Here is an 18,847-nt window from a genome sequence, read left to right as displayed (position 1 = left end):
TCCCACCCAGCCACTTGTGCTACAGCAAAATCAGAGCTTCCCAGGCCTTCTCCTTTTCCAGAACTCCCCTGATACCCAGGCATAGAGGATATCAGTGCCTGCCAGCACTCGGTGGGATCGGAGGGCCTATGGGAAGTCAGAGTTTGGCAGGGGGAGGGCTGGGTCCAACACAACTCACACCGCGGACGGAGCAGTTCTGTGGCTGTGAGCTGAGGCCCCTGCTTCCTGGGCTTCATAAACACGGAGGCATCTGCCTGTGTGCGCCAATAAACATTTGTCATTACATAATTTAAAATTCATACTGTATATTGTAAAAAAAAAAAAAATGCAAATATTAAGAAACATTTCTGTCAGGCATAGTGGCTCAAGCTTGTAACCCTAGCACTTTGGGAGGACGAGGTGGGTGGATCACTTGAGGTCAGGAGTTCAAGACCAGCCTGGCCAACATGGCGAAACCCCATCTCTACTAATTTAGCAAAAATTAGCTGGGTGTGGTGGTGCGCACCTATAGTTCCAGCTGCTCAGGAGGCTGAGGCAGGAGAATTGCTTGAACCGGGAAGGCAGAGGTTGTAGTGAGCCGAGATCATACCACTGCACTCTAGCCTGGGCCACAGAGCAAGACTTTGTTTCAAAAAATAATAATAATACCCCGTCTCTACTAAAAAATACAAAAAATTAGCCGGGCATGGTGGCGGGCGCCTGTAGTCCCAGCTACTCGGGAGGTTGAGGCAGGAGAATGGCGTGAACCTGGGAGGCGGAGCTTGCAGTGAGCGGAGATCGCGCCACTGCACTCCAGCCTGGGCGACTGAGACTCCGTCTCAAAAAAAATAAAAATAAATAATAATAATAATAGTAGCATTTCATGTAGATAGTAACCCAGAATCTCCTTTTCGAGGAAACCACTTTGAGTTTGATATATATTCCTCCAATTTTTTTCTATAAAATATTAATGTGAAAGTGTATGAATGTATTATCTAACAAAGGAAGAATCATATATATATATATATTTTTTTTTAATAGAGTTGGGGTCTCGCTATGTTGCCCAGGCTGGTCTCGAACTCCTGGGCTCAAGTGATCCTCCCACCTTGGCCTCCCAAAGTGCTGGGATTACAGGCATGAGCCACTGCACCCAGCCAGTGGAATCATATGCTATATGCTATCCTATAACTTCTTTTTTTTCACTCACTTATGTATTTATCCAAAGTGAACTGAGAGGCCGGGTGCATGACTCACACTGTAATTCCAGCACTTTGGGAGGCGGGCGAATTGCTTGGGTCCAAAACTTTGAGACCAGCCTGGGCAACATAGTAGGACCTTACCTCTACAAAAAAATACAAGAGTTAGGCATGGTGCTGCGTGCATATAATCCCAGCTACTCAGGAGGCTGAAGTGGGAGGATCGCTTAAACCTGGGGAGGTCGAGACTGCAGTGGTCATGCCACTGCACTCCAGTCTGGGCGATGGGAGGGAGAACTTGTCTTAGAAAAATGTAAAAAAGTGCTTGCTTCTGTTGTACCCAAGCGAGTTATAGAGAAACGCCACACTTGAGACAAATTAAGGAGTCCTTTATTAGCCAGCTACCAAGAGGCGGCTAATGCTGAAAATTCTCTTGGCCCTGAGGAAGGGGCTAGTTTTGTGTTTATACCATGGTCTAAATAGGGGAGGAGGGAGTTTAGCTGAAGCAATTTTTACAGAAGCAGAACTGTCAAAAAGTTAAAAAATTAATTGGTTACAAAAGCAGTTACAAAAAATAAGCAGTTCCAGGTGCAGGGGCTTAAACTATCACAGAGAGATAAATGCCGGGGCTTTGTGTGTCATCCACCGCGCGGGCCTCCCCAGGAGCTGCTGGTGCAGCTTGCCTCTATATCTTATCAGTAAGTGCGTTCCTACATGTGCTTTGAGTCAGTTTACACTAGTTATGCCCTTAAGGGAGGGAGGTAAAAGGGGCTGCAGGTGAAGAAACTGAAATGGAGTCTGTCCGGCTCTCTCTCTGCTAGGAGAGTCACTCCGGTTAAAACAAGGTAGGGTATCACACTGCCTGCCTGCAGTCATCCCAGGCACTAGGAATGCAGCTGTAAGTAACAAGATAGCTCAGTCACCTCTGCTCTCAGGCCATGCCTGCTGGGTGGAGGCGACAGAGGACACACAAATTGGTAAGGAAATCGTGTGGTCTCTGGTTGCACTGGTAGTGAACTGCACAGTAAAGCGGGTTCCCCTTGTGTCTGCAGATGCTGAGCCTTGATGCCTCGGCCATGGTCTACCCGCCGCGGGAGGTGTGTGGTGCCGGCACCGCGGCCATCCTGCAGTTCCTCTGCAAAGGTAAAGCCAGGCCACCGCCTCCTCCCCTCACTGAGGAACCATGACCCCCACGGCCACCCTGTGCCAGCCCAGGCTGGGGAATAGCAGAGACAGAAAGAAATGGCCACAGTGCCTACCTGTTTGGAGTTCGAGGTCTGGCAACGGAAGCAGGCAAAACAAGCGATTAGACAGGGAAAGAGTTTCAGACTGTGGTTATGGGAGTACAGTGGCGCGGCTGATATATTTTGGGGCCATGGGGAAGGCCTGTCTTTGAGAGTGTGGCTCCACTGACACGGAGTCATGGTTAAGATTTAGAAAAAAGCAGAAAGCTGTTCCGCCAGCAGATGCATATGGAAGGGCCTTGATGGGAAGTTTGACAGAGAGAGGGCCAGTGTAGCTGGAGTGAGGAAGCAGAGAGAAAAGAGATGGGGGAAGCCAAAGACCGTGCCCGGGCCCAGTGTCCACTGGGAGAGCATGTAATCAGTCATTAGGCTGCAGGGAGGAGAAGGGATTGGAGGAGGAAAGAAAGAGTGCAGGAGGGGACCAGTTAGGAGGCTGTCAGGTCATCCAGGAGAGAGATGCACAGCAGAAGGAGCTAAAACCCGAAGCCAGCACTGGCGGGAGGCGGGAGGAGAGCAGGATGCCCTGTCAGGCCGGAAGTTCTCAGTGGTTCTGGTCACCTGTGGGACTTTCAGAACGCAACCAAGACACACATGCACACATGCCTACGATAACCTGACTTATCGTGGCCATTGCAAAACAGTGGGGAAGGATGGTCTTTTCAATAGCTGATTCTGGATCAACTGAATGTCCCTGTGGAAAAAATGAACTTTAACCTCTTCCTTAAACAGGAGGCAGGCAGTACTCATTATAAAAGATTGGTACATTAGATTTAATTAAGGCCAGACATGGTGGCTTGCGCTGTAATCCCAGCTCTATGGGAGGCCAAGGCAGGAGGATCTAGAGCCCAGGAGTTTGAGACCAGCTTAGGCAACATGGTGAAACCCTGTCTCTACAAAAAAAAAAAAAATACAAAAATCAGCCAGGCGTGGTGGCGTATGCCTGTGTTCCCAGCTACTTGGGAGAGTGAGGTGGAAGGATCACTTGAGCCTGAGCTGTGATGATGCCACTGCACTCCAGCCTGGAGCAAGACTCCAACAGAGCGATACCCTATCTCAAAAACAAAAACAAACAAATAAAAAAAATGGTTTGATTAAAATATAATTTCTCTTCCTCAAAAGATACCATTTAGGGAAAGAAAAGCAAAGCCATAAAGTTAGAGATGATATTTGCAATACATATATATCCAACAGAGGACTGGGATCTGGACTATAAACAGAAATCCTACAGATCCACGAGGAAGACATTAGCAAAAGACTTGACTAAGAATTTTTACAAGAGAATGTCCACACAGTGGCTCGCACCTGTAATCCCAGCACTTTGGGAGGCTGAGGTGGGCAGATAACCTGAGGTCAGGAGTTTGAGACCAGCCTGGTCAACATGGTAAAACTCTGTCTCTACTAAAAATACAAAAACTAACTGGGCATGGTGGCAGGCACCTGTAATCCCAGCTACTTAGGAGGCTGAGGCAGGATAATCGCTTGAACCTGGGAGGCGGAGGTTGCAGTGAGCTGAGATTGTGCCACTGTGCTCCAGTCTGGGTGACAGAGCAAAATTCTATCTCAAAAAGAAAAAAAAAGAGAGAGAGATGAGATACAGATAACGAACAGTATCTGAAAAAAGTGCACAACATCATCTTAATCAATGGGAAAATGCAAATTAAAACTGCAGAGAGTTACTTCGACACACCCACTAAAATGGCCAAAAGTTTTCAATGGAAAAAAAAAACACAAACTTCCTGCTAACAAGTCAACCAAAAATAAAAAACAAAAAATAGGCCTGACGCGGTGGCTCACACCTGTAATCCCAGCACTTTGGGAGGCCGAGACGGGCGGATCATGAGGTCAGGAGATCAAGACCATCCTGGCTAACTAGGTGAAACCCCATCTCTACTAAAAAAATACAAAAAACTAGCCAGGCGAGGTGGCGGGCGCCTGTAGTCCCAGCTACTCGGGAGGCTGAGGCAGGAGAATGGCGTAAACCCGGGAAGCGGAGCTTGCAGTGAGCTGAGATACGGCCACTGCACTCCAGCCTGGGCGACAGAACGAGACTCCGTCTCAAAAAAAAAAAAAAAAAAAGTTTAATTTACTCACAGTTTCACATGGCCGGGGAGGCCTCAGGAAACTTACAATCATGGCAGAAGGTACCTCTTCACAGGGCAGCAGGAGAGAGAATGAGTGCCAAGTGAAGAGGGAATCGCCTTATAAAACCCTCAGATCTCATGAGAACTCACCCACCGCCATGAGAACAGCATGGGGGAACTGCCCCCATGATCTAATCACCTCCCTCAAGGTCCCGCCCCCAACACGTGGGGATTAGAAGTCAGACATTTAGGCGGGGACACAGGGCCAGACCATATCAATGCCCAACAGAGACGCACATGAATAAATGCCAAAAGCCATGTGCAAAAATGTTCCTAGCAGCACTATTTATACCAGTCCAAACTGGAAACAGCTTTAATGTCCATCAGGAGTAGAATGGATAACTAGACTGTTTTATACTCGTGTGGATACCACACAGCAAGTGGAAAGAATGAGCCACTGCTCCTTCCAACAACCTAGATGAGTCTCACAAACAATGTGGAGTGCAAGGAGCCAGACACAAAGGAATACGTGCTCATGTCAGTCACCACAGAGCTTTGAACCAGCACTGGTTCCTGGTCATGAGAGTGTGTTCACCTTTAAACATTCATCAAGCTCTGCGTTCTGTGCTCTCGGTTGGCCCAAAGGCAATGAGTTATCTCGATTGATTGCTCACAGTCAATTACAGATTTAAGTCCTTGTTCTACTCGTTCCCCTCTTCTCACCGCTGCACTTGACTAATCTTAAAAAAGAGAGAGAGAGAGAAAGATTTTGTGCTGTCTTCTTTATGTATGTTATATTTTACTTTAAAAGAAAGTGGAGAGGGTTGGCTACAGTCATAGCCACCAGCCCGCACATATGCAAATCAGAGTCTTCAAGCAACAGGTGATTCCAATGTACACCCTGGCCAGTGGCTGAGTTAGCTAGACCAAAGCCTTTATTTTCTTTAAAACGGTTTTGGGGCTGAACAAGGTGGCTCACACCTGTAATCCCAACATTTTGGGGGGCCAAGGTGGGTGGATCGCTTGAGCCCAGGAGTTCAACATGAGCAACATGGCAAAACTTCATCTCTATAAAAAATGCAAAAATTATCCCAGCTTGGTGGCACACCTGTAACGCCAGCTGCTCAGGAGGCTTAGGTGGGAGGTTCGCTTGAGCCTAAGAAGCGGAGATTGCAGTGAGCCAAGATCACGCCACTGCACTCCAGCCCGGGTGACAGAGAGAGACCTTGTGTTTAACAAAAAAAAAAAAAAAAAAAGGATTTTGGGCCAGGCGTGGTGGCTCACGCCTGTAATCCCAGCACTTTGGGAGGCCGAGGCGGGTGGATCACCTGAGGTCGGGAGTTCCAGACCGCCTGACCAACATGGAGAAACCCCGTCTCTACTAAAAATACAAAAACTAGCTGAGCATGGTGACACATGCCTGTAATCTCAGCCACTCAGGAGGCTGAGGCAGGAGAATCACTTGAACCCAGGAGGTGGAGGTTGCAGTGAACTGAGAATGCGCCATTGCACTCCAGCCTGGGCAACAAGAGCAAAACTCTGTCTCAAAAAAAAAAAAAAGAGAGATTTTGACTGAGCACGGTGGCTCATGCCTGTAATCCCAGCACTTTGGGAGGCCCAGGCGAGTGGATCACTTGAGGTCAGGAGTTCCAGACCAGCGTGGCCAACATGAAACCCCGTCCCTACTAAAGATACAAAAATGCGCGGTGGTGGGCACCAGCTACTCACGAGGCTAAGGCAGGAGAACTGCTTGAACCCAGGAGGTGGAGTTCAAGGGAGGCGGAATGAACGCCACTGCTCTCCAGCCTGGGTGATAGAGTGAGACTCCTTCTCAAAAAAAAAAAAATGAAATTATGCAATATTTAGATATATGCTAGTCATAAAGAATAAAGGAGTGAACGTATGTATACCTACTACACAGCTTGAGAAGTAATTTTTCTTTTTTCTTTGTTTTTTTTTTTTTTGAGATGGAGTCTCGCTCTGTCACCCAGGCTGGAGTGCAGTGGCAAGATCTCGGCTCACTGCAGCCTCCGTCCCTCCGGGTTGAAGCCTTCCATCTTAGCCTTCTGAGTAGCTGGGATTACAGGCGCCTGCCACCATGCCTGGCTAGTTTTTGTATTTTTAGTAGAGACAGGGTTTCGCCATGTTCACCAGGCTGGTCTTGTATTCTTGACCTAAGGTGATCCCCCCGCCTCGACCTCCCAAAGTGCTGGGATTACAGGCGTCAGCCACCACACCCAGCAAGAAATAAATTTTTTTTTTTTTTTTTTTTGAGACAGAGTCTCGGTGTCACCCAGGCTGGAGTGCAGTGGCACAATCTTGGCTCACTGCAACCTCCGCCTCCCAAGTTCAAGCGATTCTCCTGCCTCAGCCTCCTGAGTAGCTGGGATTACAGGTGTGTGCCACCACGCAGCTAATTTTTGTATTTTTAGTACAAAAATATTGTACTAAATGTTGGTCAGGCTGGTCTTGAACTCCTGACTTCGTGATCCACCTGCCTCAGCCTCCCAAAGTGCGGGGATTACAGGCGTGAGCCACCATGCCTGGCCAAGAAATAATTTTTCAATTTACCTAAACTATGTAGAAGTATATATATATGTGTGTGTGTGTGTGTGTATATATATATATATATATATAATTTGTTTTTTGACCTTTTTAAAAACATTAAAGAGGCCGGGCGTGGTAGCTCACGCCTGTAATCCCATAACTTTGGGAGACCAAGATGGGCGGATCTCCTGAGGTCAGGAGTTCGAGACCAGCCTGACCAACCATGCCGAAACCCTGTCTCTACTAAAAATGCAAAATTAACTGGGCATGGTAGTGCATGCCTATAATCCCAGCTACTTGGGAGGCTGAGGCAGGAGAATCGCTTGAACCCGGGAGACGGAGGTTACAGTGAGCAGAGATCACACCACTACACTCCAGCCCGGTGACAGAGCAAGACTCCATCTCAAAAAATGAAAATAAATAAATAAAAATAAAAATAGACATTAAAGAAGCCATTAAAGATATCATATGATGTGATTCTATGCCTTGCTTTTTTTTTCTCTCAAGAAAAGTCTTGGGTATTTTCTGGTCTCATAATATGGTTTGAATGTCCCCTTAAACTGGTCACAGGATTTCATGTGGTGGTGCCAGTAGCTTCGTAGCCATCCCTGTGGTGAACACGGAGGGCATTTCCAGTTTCCTGCTGTTCTGAACATTTGAACCGACACCTCTCTGTCACTGTGTGCACTTTCCCCTAGGGTGGATGAGAGGGCACGAGCACCCCAGGGTGCCTGGGAAGAGGTCCCACCTGTGTCCGTCCCATGAGGAGTGGCTGGGAGGACCTTTTTCCCCCATCACAACCTGCATAACACGCAGTATTATCTTAAAGACTCTGCTAATTGGACGGATAACAAGAGAGCCCATTATTATTCTAATGTCACTTCCTTGATTCTGTGAATATTTTTCATATGTATTCTGCCCATTTTTAGTATTTCTTGTGACCTGACTGTATCCTTCCCATGAGGAGAAAATGATAACTTTGAGTACATCAAAACTTACAACTTGTTTACCCCGGAAGGACACCATCATCAAAGTTAGAAGACCAGTTATCACCTGGAAGAAGACAGTTACAACGTATTATAGACGTAAGGTTATTAACTACAGGCCGGGCGCGGTGGCTCAAGCCTGTAATCCCAGCACTTTGGGAGGCCGAGACGGGCGGATCACTAGGTCAGGAGATCGAGACCATCCTGGCTAACACGGTGAAACCCCGTCTCTACTAAAAAAAAAAAAATACAAAAAACTAGCCGGGCGAGGTGGCGGGCGCCTGTAGTCCCAGCTACTCAGGAGGCTGAGACAGGAGAATGGCCCGAACCCGGGAGGCGGAGCTTGCAGTGAGCTGAGATCCGGCCACTGCACTCCAGCCTGGGTGACAGAGCGAGACTCCGTCTCAAAAAAAAAAAAAAAAAAAAAAAAAAGGTTATTAACTACAATATATAAAGAGCACCTACAAATCAACAGGAAAAAGACAAACAGCCAAATAGGAAGTGGGTCTAAGGTATGAACCCTTTGGAATTTTACAGGCAAAACAATACACGGCCAGAAAAGGAAAGCATCTTGCCCAAGGTCTCACATTCAGGGAATTATTGGTAGAGCTGGATCTAGGACCCAGGTTTCACTTCTTATCTCAGGCTTTTTCATCACCTCATTCTCACTTGAGTGGAAGGTGTAGCCAGTACCCATTGACTCACTCTGCTGACATTTGCTGGGCACCTGCCACATTCCAGGCCCAGGGCTAGGACCGGTGAAAACCACAGAGCGCCCAGGCTAGGGAAGAGGAGAGCAGTGGCTAAGTCAGGGCGGGGCCGGCTGCCCTGGCAGTGGGAGCGGGTGTCTCCGGGTACCTCAGCTGCCTCCTCCCTCCTGGTCAGCTTGTGTCTCCTCTCTTACAGAGTCAGGGCTGGAATACTACCCCCCTTCTCAGTACTTGCTGCCTGTTCTGGAGCAAGATGGAACCGAGAACTCTCGGGACAGCCCCGATGGGCCCACGGACAGATTCTCAAGGGAGGAATTAGAGTGGCAGGTAAGACAAGCCAGCCTGCTGCACGCATATGTGTGTGCGTGTGCATGTGCGTGCATGTGTGTGCGTGTGTGTGTGTGTGTTGAGGGAGCTGGGAATGGAAGGTGGGTGTGTGGTTCAGAGCTGCAGCTCCGGGATTCCTCCATAGAACTAGAACTGGCCTCCCGACGAGTTGAACTGCTTTTTCAAGGCCTGCTGTGGCAGCCTCATCCCACCAGCTTGCCAGGCACAAGCTGTGCCCTGCTGCTCTCTGTTCCCTGAAATAACCACGATCCTTCCCTCTTCAGGGCCTTTGAGTAAGCAGCTCCCTCTGTCTGGAATCTCCCCACTCACTTGTCTTATCCTTCAGTTCTTTTTTTTTTTTTTTTTCCCTTTTTTTGAGACAGGGTCTTGCTGTGTCGCCCAGGCTGGAGTGCAGTGGTGCGATCATAGCTCACTGCAGCCTCAACCTCCCGGGCTCAAGTGATCCTCCCGCCTCAGACTCCCAAAGTGCTGGGATTATAGGCATGAGCCACCATGCTCAGCCTCCTTCAGTTCTCAGTTTAAACATTACATCCTCTGAGAAGCTCCAATCCAGGTCGGGTCTCCTGTTGTGTGTTCTCAGAGTGCCCTGCACAGTTCCTTGGTAGCACTTATCACAGTGCTAAATTGATGAGGAACTCTGGGAAATGATCTGTCTCATGTCTGTCTCCCATGCTGGATGAAGCTTTGTGAGAATAGGGATTGTGTCTGCAATATTCATTGCTCTCTCTCAGCAAATACTTCTGAACTAAATGCCACTCACTGTCTGGAACACACACCCACCATGCTCTGGGTCTAGTGGAGGAGTCAGACAGGCACATGTGTGAGCACCAGTGACGGGCTGGCCCTGTCAGGTCTGGCGATAAGCTAGCACAGGACGACATGGAGGAGGAAGCCCAAAGGGTTTGCCACATTAGCTTGGGTGTACCCTCTGCCCCCATCCCCAAGGCTCACGATCCCGGGTCCTCAGCTGGCTGGTAGATAGGGGAGGCCATCACCGGGCAGGAGTGCCAGCTGCCAGGCATGTGGCTTCATATCTTCCAGTGACTCTTAATCTCTGGTTCCTAGATGCCACCCTTTCCCGTTTTCCACTGCTGCTGGGAATGCTTTTGGGATTTTATTATTATTATTTTATAGTTCAACAAGAATTAGAGAGGGAGGAGAAGGCTGTATGGGAAAATTGTGCCAGTTCACGTTCTCAGAAAATATTTGCAACATAGTCACTTGCTAAATGATTCAGAGATTGAACGTAGAAAGAACTCTTTCCAATCAGTAAGAAGAAAACCATCCCAATAGAAAAAAATATCGGAAGGCCGAGGCAGGTGGATCACTTGAGGCCAGGAGTTTGAGACCAGCTTGGTCAATGTAGTAAAACCCTGTCTCTACTGAAAATGCAAAACTTAGCCAGGCATGGTGGCGTGCACATGTAATCACAGCTACTCGGGAGGCTGAGGCACAAGCATCACTTGAATCCAGGAGGCAGCGGTTGAAGTGAGCCGAGATTGCGCCCCTGCACTCCAGCCTATCCAGGTGACAGAGTGAGACTCTGTCTCAACAAACATTTAAAAATGCCAACTTTGCTGGTAATCAGAGGAGAGGCATGTAAGTTAAAACAACATTGAAATACCATTTCCTTCCTCGAGACTGGCACACATTTTGACATGACAATTTCTGTTGGCCAGAGAGTGGGAAACAGGTGTCCTCATAAACTGCTCTTGGGAGTGAAAATTGATATCACTACTTTGGAGGATAATTTGACAGTAGATGTCAAAAAAAATTTTTTTATTTTAATTTTTTTTTTGAGACGGAGTCCCACTCTGTTGCCCAGGCTGGAGTGCAGTGGTGCAATCTCGGCTCACTGCAACCTCCACCTCCCGGATTCAAGCGATTCTTCAGCCTCAGCCTCCCAGGTAGCTGGGATTACAGGCACGCACCACCATGCCTGGCTAATTTTGTATTTTTAGTAGAGACAGGGTTTCACTATGTTGGCCAGGCTGGTCACAAACTCCTGACCTCAAGTGATCTGCCCACCTTGGCCTCCCAAAGTGCTGGGATTACAAGTGTGAACCACCACACCCTCCAGATGTCAAAAATTTTCATGGGCACAGCCCCTGATCCAGAAGTTCCGCTTCTCAATGTATACCCAAGAGAAATGCTTGCACGAGGAGACATTTGCAGGAGTGTTTATTGCAGCCTTATTTGTAGTATTGGATGCCCCCCAAATGTTTGTCAGTGGGAAGGGGCTGCCCCTGGGTCATGTGCACACCATGAGATGGAGCATTTGAGCCTCGGCTCGCCGGGATGCATGGATTAGTGAAAAGGGCAGATTGCAGAACAGGATGGGCTAGTCTATTTCCATTCTTATGTTTAAAAAGAAAACTCAATCAACACCAGCCTGGGCAATGTGGCGAGACCCTGTCTCTACGAAAAATACAAAAAAATTAGCCAGGCATGGTGGCACGTGCCTGTGGCCCCAGCTACTAGGGAGGCTAAGGTGGGAGGATGGCTTAAGCCCAGGAGGTTGGAGTTTGCAGTGAGCCAAGATTACACCACTGCACCCCACGCTGGGTAACAGAGCTACCCTGTCTCAAAAAAGAAAAAGAAAACTCAAAACAAAAAAAGGAAGCAGATAGGTATTTGCCAGTGGCTGGAGTGGGAAGAAGACTTGATGATGAAGTGGCATGAGGGAATTTTCGAGGGTAATGGAATTGTTTTCTTTTTTCTTTTTGAGATAGTCTCTGTCGCCCAGGCTGGAGTGCAGTGGCATGACCTCAGCTCACTGCAACCTCTGCCTCTCAGGTTCAAGTGATTCTCCTGCCTTAACCTCCCGAGTCGCTTGGATTACAGGCGCCCGCCACCACGCCTGGATAAGTTTTGCCTTTTGTTAGTAGAGATGGGGTTTCACCATGCTGGCCAGTCTGGTCTCTATTAAAAATACAAAAAATCAGCCGGATGTGATGGTGGGTGCCTGTTTTCCCAGCTACTTAGGAGGCTGAGGCAGGAGAATTACTTGAACCCAGGAGGTGGAGGTTGCAGTGAGCCAAGACTGTGCCACTGCACTCCAGCTTGAGCAACAAGAGCAAAACTCCATCTCAAAAAAAAAAAACCTAACTCTTGTGTATGTATGTATTGATGTTTAATTACATCAATAATTAATTAAACATCAATAATAGAATTGTTCCTTATAATAAATGTTGCTCCAACAATATACCTGCTCCTTATAATAAATTTAAACAATACAGACAATTACAAACCAAGTGAATGTCAGCCCTTCCACCCTGCACTCCCGTTGCCTGGAGGTAGTCATCGTTGACTGATTAATGACTGTCCTTTCCTGGCCTTTGACTCAATACATACACACATAGGCTCAGAGTTGAGTTTTCTTGATGATGTTTTTGCAAAAGTAGAATCGTGCTACATACAGGTGAGGGATCACACACATTCACCCCGTTGGCAGTTAAATAGTCCACTATATGGATGCACCATGACTTACGGACAGACGCTAATAGATGTGTGAGTTATTTCCAGTGTTTTTGCTCTTCTGAATAATTCTGCATGAAGTTGTCCCCACACCTTTGTGCATTGTGAATATTTTGGTGGACTGAAACTGGGTGCTGTAGGTGTGTTACACAGACATCCATGGGCATCAGATATCCCATTTCCTGCTCTGCTCTTCAGACCGCCATCCCTGCTCAGGGCTGCATCCCAGGACTGTCTTGAAGACCCCCCTCCTATGGTGCCACGCACACAGTGGCAGCCCAGGGGTTCTCATCAGGTGTCCATTGGGACCACCTGGTGCCCTTGATCAATACGGATCCCCTCATCCCCTGACCCCACCATTCTGAGGCAGTAGTCTGGGGTGGGCCAGAGTCTGTAGAGTCTGTATAACATCAGGCCGCCCAGGGGTTCCTGGTGCCCATGCCAGGGAGAACCACTGCTGCCACCCTCTCTTGACCACTGTCTTTTTTTCCTCCCAGAACAGGTTCTCAGACTATGAGAAGAGGAAGGTAAGAAAATGCCTTTACCCTTCTGTCACTCTTTTCTCATTAAAGATCTCAAAGCAACTCAGAAAATATTTGAGAAAATGACTTCTTCCCAGCTCAGAATTAGAGGTCACAGTAATGCCTTCCTCTTACACGCACGGTCTGCTGCATCCTCACGTGCCTCGGGTGGGTGGTAGAGCATCCATGGGACAGGTGCAGAGACTGAGGCTCAGAGGGATTGAGCCCAGCCCCAGGCTCTAGACCCCAGCCTCTTCCTGTTAAGAGCTTGTTTTATTACAGTTGGGCCCTGGAAGGAGGGGAGTGGGGGTTGCTCAGCATGAAGACCTGGAACCTGTACTGTCAGTGTTGAGGGGTGGATTCTCCCTATTTCTATGTCCTAACTCCCCCAGGGCCTGTGCTGACAGTCACCAGGATCTGTGTCTTGCAGGAACAGAAGATGCTGGAGAAACTCGAGTTCGAACGGCGCCTGGAACTGGGGCAGCGGGAGCACGCCCAGCTCCTTCAGCAGAGCAGCAGCCAGAAGGATGAGATCCTTCAGACGGTCAAGGAGGTTTGTGAGCTGCCTGCTAGGGTCCAGCCTGGCTGCTCCCCCCAGCCAGTGGCCTCCTGGCTTGGGGCGAGGTCCCTGGGGTGTGGAAAGGCAGTGGGATGAAGCTGTCACTTCCTTCTGTCCCCCAGCACCTGGGAGGGCCCTTACAGATCACCCAGGCCAGCCTCCCCGTGTGCAGATGGACACTCTGAGGCCTGCCAGGAGGAGCTGGCCCGCGGCCACACAGAAAGGACTGGCAAGGCGGGGTGGAAAGACAGCCTCCTAACCCCAGTCAGTACCCTTCACAGCATCTGAGGGGGTCCCAGGGGCTCAGGACTCCCACCCCCTGCTGCAGGAGCAGTCCCGGCTGGAGCAGGGCCTGAGTGAGCACCAGCGCCACCTCGACGCAGAGCGGCAGCGGCTGCAGGAGCAGCTGAAGCAGACAGAACAGAACATCTCCAGCCGGATCCAGAAGCTGCTGCAGGAGAATCAGAGGTTGGGCTCTGCTCCTCGGCCCCAGCCCCAGAGTCCTTCCCCAGGCAGTCCCCTGAGGCGCCAGGAGGAGTGTGTTTCTCCGTCACCACCTCTGCTCTTGCCCCGGGCTTCCCTTGTCAGGATCCAGTCTGGGTGCTTCAACTGGCACCAGCGTACAGAGAAAAGAATCTGACCCAGGCATTACAAAGTCTGGTTTCTTAGCATGAGACTGCTACCAGATTGGACCTGTGGCCTCAGGCAAGTGCTTCCCCACTGGGTCCCAAGCTTCCCGTCTATAAAGTGAGTGGGTTCGACAAGATAGTTGGGATCACATCTGCTCCAGTATTTTAGGTTCTACGTAACCCATTGCACTGAGGTCAGCTATTCACCTGTAGTGAGATTTGCCTTAACAAACTCTATGCACGGTAGGAGCTACTGAGAGCAGATCTTGATGGGGCTGGGGAGACATGGTGCCAGAGAAGCCTAAGAAGTCTAGTGAGGGGGTCCATTGCAGGACCATTCCAGAAACAGGCTCTAGCCATATGCCCTGCTGCTTCCAGGCCTCCTTTTTCTAACCCTGAATCACTTGTTCCTCCATCACCTGTCAGTTTCACAGTACCTGCATGAGTTCAGGAAACCGGTCACTTGTTGGGTGCTTCTTATGTGCCAGCTTGTTACATCTATTTTCTCATTAACTCTACAAATTCACCAAGAAGCTGGGTTGTTTTTGTTTTGTTTTGTTTGAGACAGAGTCTTACTCTGTCACTGAGGCTGGAGTGCAGTGGTGCGATCTCGGCTCACTACAACTTCCTCCTCCCAGGTTCAGGGGATTCTCTTGCCTTAGCCTCCCAAGGAGCTGGGACTACAGGCTCAGCTATCAGATATCCCATTTCCTGCTCTGCTCTTCAGACCACAGCCACCACGCCTGGCTAATTTTTGTAGAGACAGGGTTTCTCCATGTTGACCAGGCTGGTCTCGAACTCCTGACCTCAAGTGATCTATCCACTTCAGCCTCCCAAAGTGCTGGGATTACAGATGTGAGCCACCGTGCCCGGCTGGGTTTTTTATTCTTCTAATTTCTTAGGTGAGGAAACCTGGGACTTGAGTGGTTTCAGTAACTGGCTGAGAACCCAGAGCTCCTAGGTGGTGGAGCTAAGGGGCCCCCAGCCCATTTCCTAAGCCCCTCTGCACAGCCCGGGCAGTGAGACAGGAAACAGGCCTGCTGGGGACTGCCAGGACCTTTTATGATTTTCTCCACAGACAAAAGAAAAGCTCCGAGATTTTGAAATCACTGGAAAATGAAAGGTAAGTGTTCTTCCAGGGGAGGGCAGGTTTTTTTTTTTTTGTTTGTTTGTTTGTTTGTTTTTAGATGGAGTCTTACACTGTCGCCAGGCTGGAGTGCAGTGGCGCAATCTCAGCTCAATGCAACCCCCCGCCGCCCAGGTCCAAGCGATTCCCCTGTCTTAGCCTCCCAAGTAGCTGGGACTACAGGCGTGCACCACCACGCCCAGCTAATTTTTTGTATTTTAGTAGAGATGGGGTTTCACTATGGTGGCCAGGATGATCTTGATCTCTTGACCTCATGATCCGCCCTCCTTGGCCTCCCAAAGTGCTGGGATTACAGGCATGAGCTGCCACGCCCAGCCAAGGAGGGCAGCTTTGAGGAGAGAATGTCTTGTGATTCTCCAGAGGATTGTACCAGGACATTTCCCTAAAGCTATAAGGAGATTCACCTCTTTAGAGGATATTTAATTACAAAGAATCATTCCCTTCAAGTTCATTAAAACATATGTAAACTCCTGAAAAACAGAGACATGAATAAGGCTATATTTATAATGTCCAACTATATTCCTAGTATAAAAAGTTCAGGCCAGGCGCAGTGGCTCACGTCTGTAATCCAGCACTTTGGGAGACCGAGGTGGGCAGATCACTTGAGGTCAGGAGTTCGAGACCATCCTGGCCAACATGGCAAAACCCTGTCTCTACTAAAAATCAAAACTTAGCCAGGAGTGGTGGCAGACGCCTGTGGTTCCAGGTTAAAAAAAAAAAAAAAATTCAGAAAAGAAATCTACATTTCTGGAAAGAAAAATTATTTAGTTACATAAATTATGTATGGAGGAATAACCTATAGCCATTAAATGTCTTATTGAATAACATTCCTCATTAAGGGAAAACATAACATATTGCTAATGGAAAAGTGACAGGCTATATTTAAAGCAGAATTTTTCGTATATCTTTTTTTTTTTGAGATGGAGTCTTGCTTCGTCGCCCAGGCTGGAGTGCAGTGGCACGGTCTCAGCTCACTGCAAGCTCCGCCTCCCAGGTTCACATCATTCTCCTGCCTCAGCCTCCTGAGTATCTGGGACTACAGGCGCCCACTACCATGCCTGGCTAATTTTTTTTTGCATTTTTAGTAGAGACGGGGTTTCACCGTGTTAGCCAGGATGGTCTCGATCTCCTGACCTCATGATCCGCCCGCCTCGGCCTCCCAAAGTGCTGGGATTACAGGCGTGAGCCACTGCGCCCAGCAACTTTTTTTTTTTTTTTTTTGAGACCGAGTCTCACTCTGTCACCCAGGCTGGAGTGCAGTGGCATGATCTCGGCTCACTGCAACCTCCAACTCCCTAGTTCAAGCGATTCTTCTGCCTCAGCATCCCAAGTAGCTGGGACTACAGGCGCGGTGCCACCAGGCCCGGCTGATTTTGTATTTTTAGTAGAGATGGGGTTTCACCATGTTGGCCAGGCTGGTCTCAAACTCCTGACCTCAAGTCATCCGCCCGCCTCAGGCTCCCAAAGTGCTGAGATTACAGGTGTGAGCCACCGCACCCGGCCATGTGACTATTTTTGAAGGAAATATTTAAAGGACATTTTGCTAGGTGCCAGCTTACCGTCCCAAAAACATTCTGCCAGTTGACACTCCTCTCAGCAGGCTAGGAAAGTGCGCATTTCTCCACCATCATCACCTTCACCAGCACCAGCAGTTACCAGTTTTCTTCATCTCAACCAACCTAGTAGGTGAAAAGGTTTTACTTTCTTTAGTTACCAGTAATGTTAAGCATCTTTCCAGATGTTTATTGATCACTTGAATTTCAGCATTGGCTATTTGCTTCTTTTGCCCATTTTCTAAGGGAGTGTCCATCTTTTTACACAAGATACTCGAACTACAGGCTGAAGGTGAACAGGGCCCCAAGGGTTGCTTGTGGTGTGTTAGGCATCCAGAGAGCTCATCCAGGTGTAGGTTGCCAAATCAAGGAGGCCTTCCTGGAGGAGGTGGTGTTCAGCTGCTGGGATTTCCTGTTGGAAATGTTAAATTTGCTGAATGAATGGACGGATTTTTTTCTAGAATAAGAATGGAACAGTTGATGTCCATAACCCAGGAGGAGACTGAGAACCTGCGGCGACGTGAGGTTGCCTGTGAGTTTCGGGATGGGGAGCTCGTGAGCACGCTGCCTGCTGGCCGGGCTGGCAGGGTGGATGGCCCTCCCTCTGTTGGCCATGCATGGAGGGCATTGAGTGTTGGCCCTCGAGAGGGGCAGTCAAGTCCTGCCATAGAGCACAGGCTCTGGGGTCAGCCTAGACATGGATTCAGAGTCCCAGTTCAGACACCCACCATGTGACCTTAGGGACATAACTGCCCCCCACTTTTCCAAGCCTTGGTTTTCTTAGCTACAAAATGGAGGAAATGGGCCAGGTGTGGGGGCTCATGCCTGTAATCCCAGTGCTTTAGGAAGCCAAGGCTGGAGGATCACGTGAGCCCAGGAGTTCAAGGCTGCAGTGAGCTGTGGTCACGCTACTGCACTCCAGCCTGGGTAACACAGCGAGACTGTTTCTCAAAAAAACAAAAAGAAAGTCCAAATGCTCCCAAATAGAGGATTATTTAAATAAATGTTGGTGATCCATGTGCTGTGGCGCTCTGGTATTAGCATCCCATTAACATGTTATCATGGGGAGTGTTCATAAAAAGTGGGAAGTGGGATGATACCATTTTCGTTTTTTTAATTGTAAAATATGCATCATGTAAAATTTACTGTCTTAATCACTTTTATTTTATTTTATTTTATTTATGTTTTGAGACAAAGCCTCGCCCTGTCGCTCAGGCTGGAGTACAGTGGTGTGCTCTTGGCTCACTGCAACCTCCGCCTCCCAGGTTTAAGCGATTCTCTGCCTCAGCCTCTGAGTAGCTGGGATCACAGACGCACACCGCCACACCAGGCTAATTTTTGTATTTTTAGTAGAGACGGGGTTTTGCCACGTTGGCCAGGCTGGTCTTAAACTCCTTACCTCAAGTGATCTGCCTGCGTCAACCTCCTGAAGTGCTGGGATTACACGCGTGAGCCACTGTGCCCGGCCTTCATTTTAAAATAGATCAGTTCTGCGGCATTATTGTTGTACAGCTGCCAGCACCACCCATCGCCAGAACTTTTTCATCTTCCTCAACTGAAACTGTCCGTAGTAAACACTAACTCCCCATGCCCCCCTCCCCTCAGCCCCTGGGAATCAACATTCTACTTTCTGTGTATGGATTTGACTGTTATAGGTACCTCCTATATGTGGAATCATACAATATTTCTCCTTTTGTGTCTATCGTATTTCACTTAGCATAATGTCCTCAGGTTCGTCCATGTTGTAGCGTGTGTTTGAATTTCTTTCCCTTTTTTTTTTTTTCTATTTCTTTGTTTCTAAACACAAGCCCACCAGGGAAAAATGTTCTTCCTTTTCAATACTAAATAATGTTGCATTGCCTGTATATGC

At 48.5% G+C, this 18,847-nt stretch overlaps 1 protein-coding gene across 50 annotated transcripts in view; it reads left to right on the top strand.

Annotated features, from left to right (window-relative positions):
* LRSAM1 (leucine rich repeat and sterile alpha motif containing 1) overlaps positions 1–18,847 on the top strand; it is a 54,477-nt gene that overhangs the window by 14,644 nt on the left and 20,986 nt on the right. For 29 of the 50 annotated variants that reach the window (XR_013405446.1, XM_077967673.1, XM_077967674.1 and 26 more), the window contains 7 exons: positions 2,228–2,318; positions 8,940–9,070; positions 13,066–13,095; positions 13,520–13,642; positions 13,977–14,116; positions 15,356–15,400; positions 17,439–17,509. Coding sequence is in view for 49 of the 50 variants with exons in the window: in XM_077967673.1 (XP_077823799.1) it covers positions 2,228–2,318; positions 8,940–9,070; positions 13,066–13,095; positions 13,520–13,642; positions 13,977–14,116; positions 15,356–15,400; positions 17,439–17,509 (631 nt within the window). In the remaining variant the exon portion in view is untranslated. Of the gene's footprint in view, positions 1–2,227; positions 2,319–8,939; positions 9,071–13,065; positions 13,096–13,496; positions 13,691–13,955; positions 14,117–15,355; positions 15,401–17,438; positions 17,510–18,847 lie in introns of all 50 variants that reach the window. The other 21 variants (XM_077967700.1, XM_077967689.1, XM_077967688.1 and 18 more) reach the window with 3 other exon arrangements.

Source organism: Macaca mulatta, chromosome 15 (assembly GCF_049350105.2).
Source record: "Macaca mulatta isolate MMU2019108-1 chromosome 15, T2T-MMU8v2.0, whole genome shotgun sequence".
In the NCBI taxonomy this organism is placed as follows: Eukaryota; Metazoa; Chordata; class Mammalia; order Primates; family Cercopithecidae; genus Macaca; species Macaca mulatta.
The sequence above is the reverse complement of the archived record's forward strand: the minus strand, read 5'-3'. Positions and strand labels throughout refer to the sequence as shown.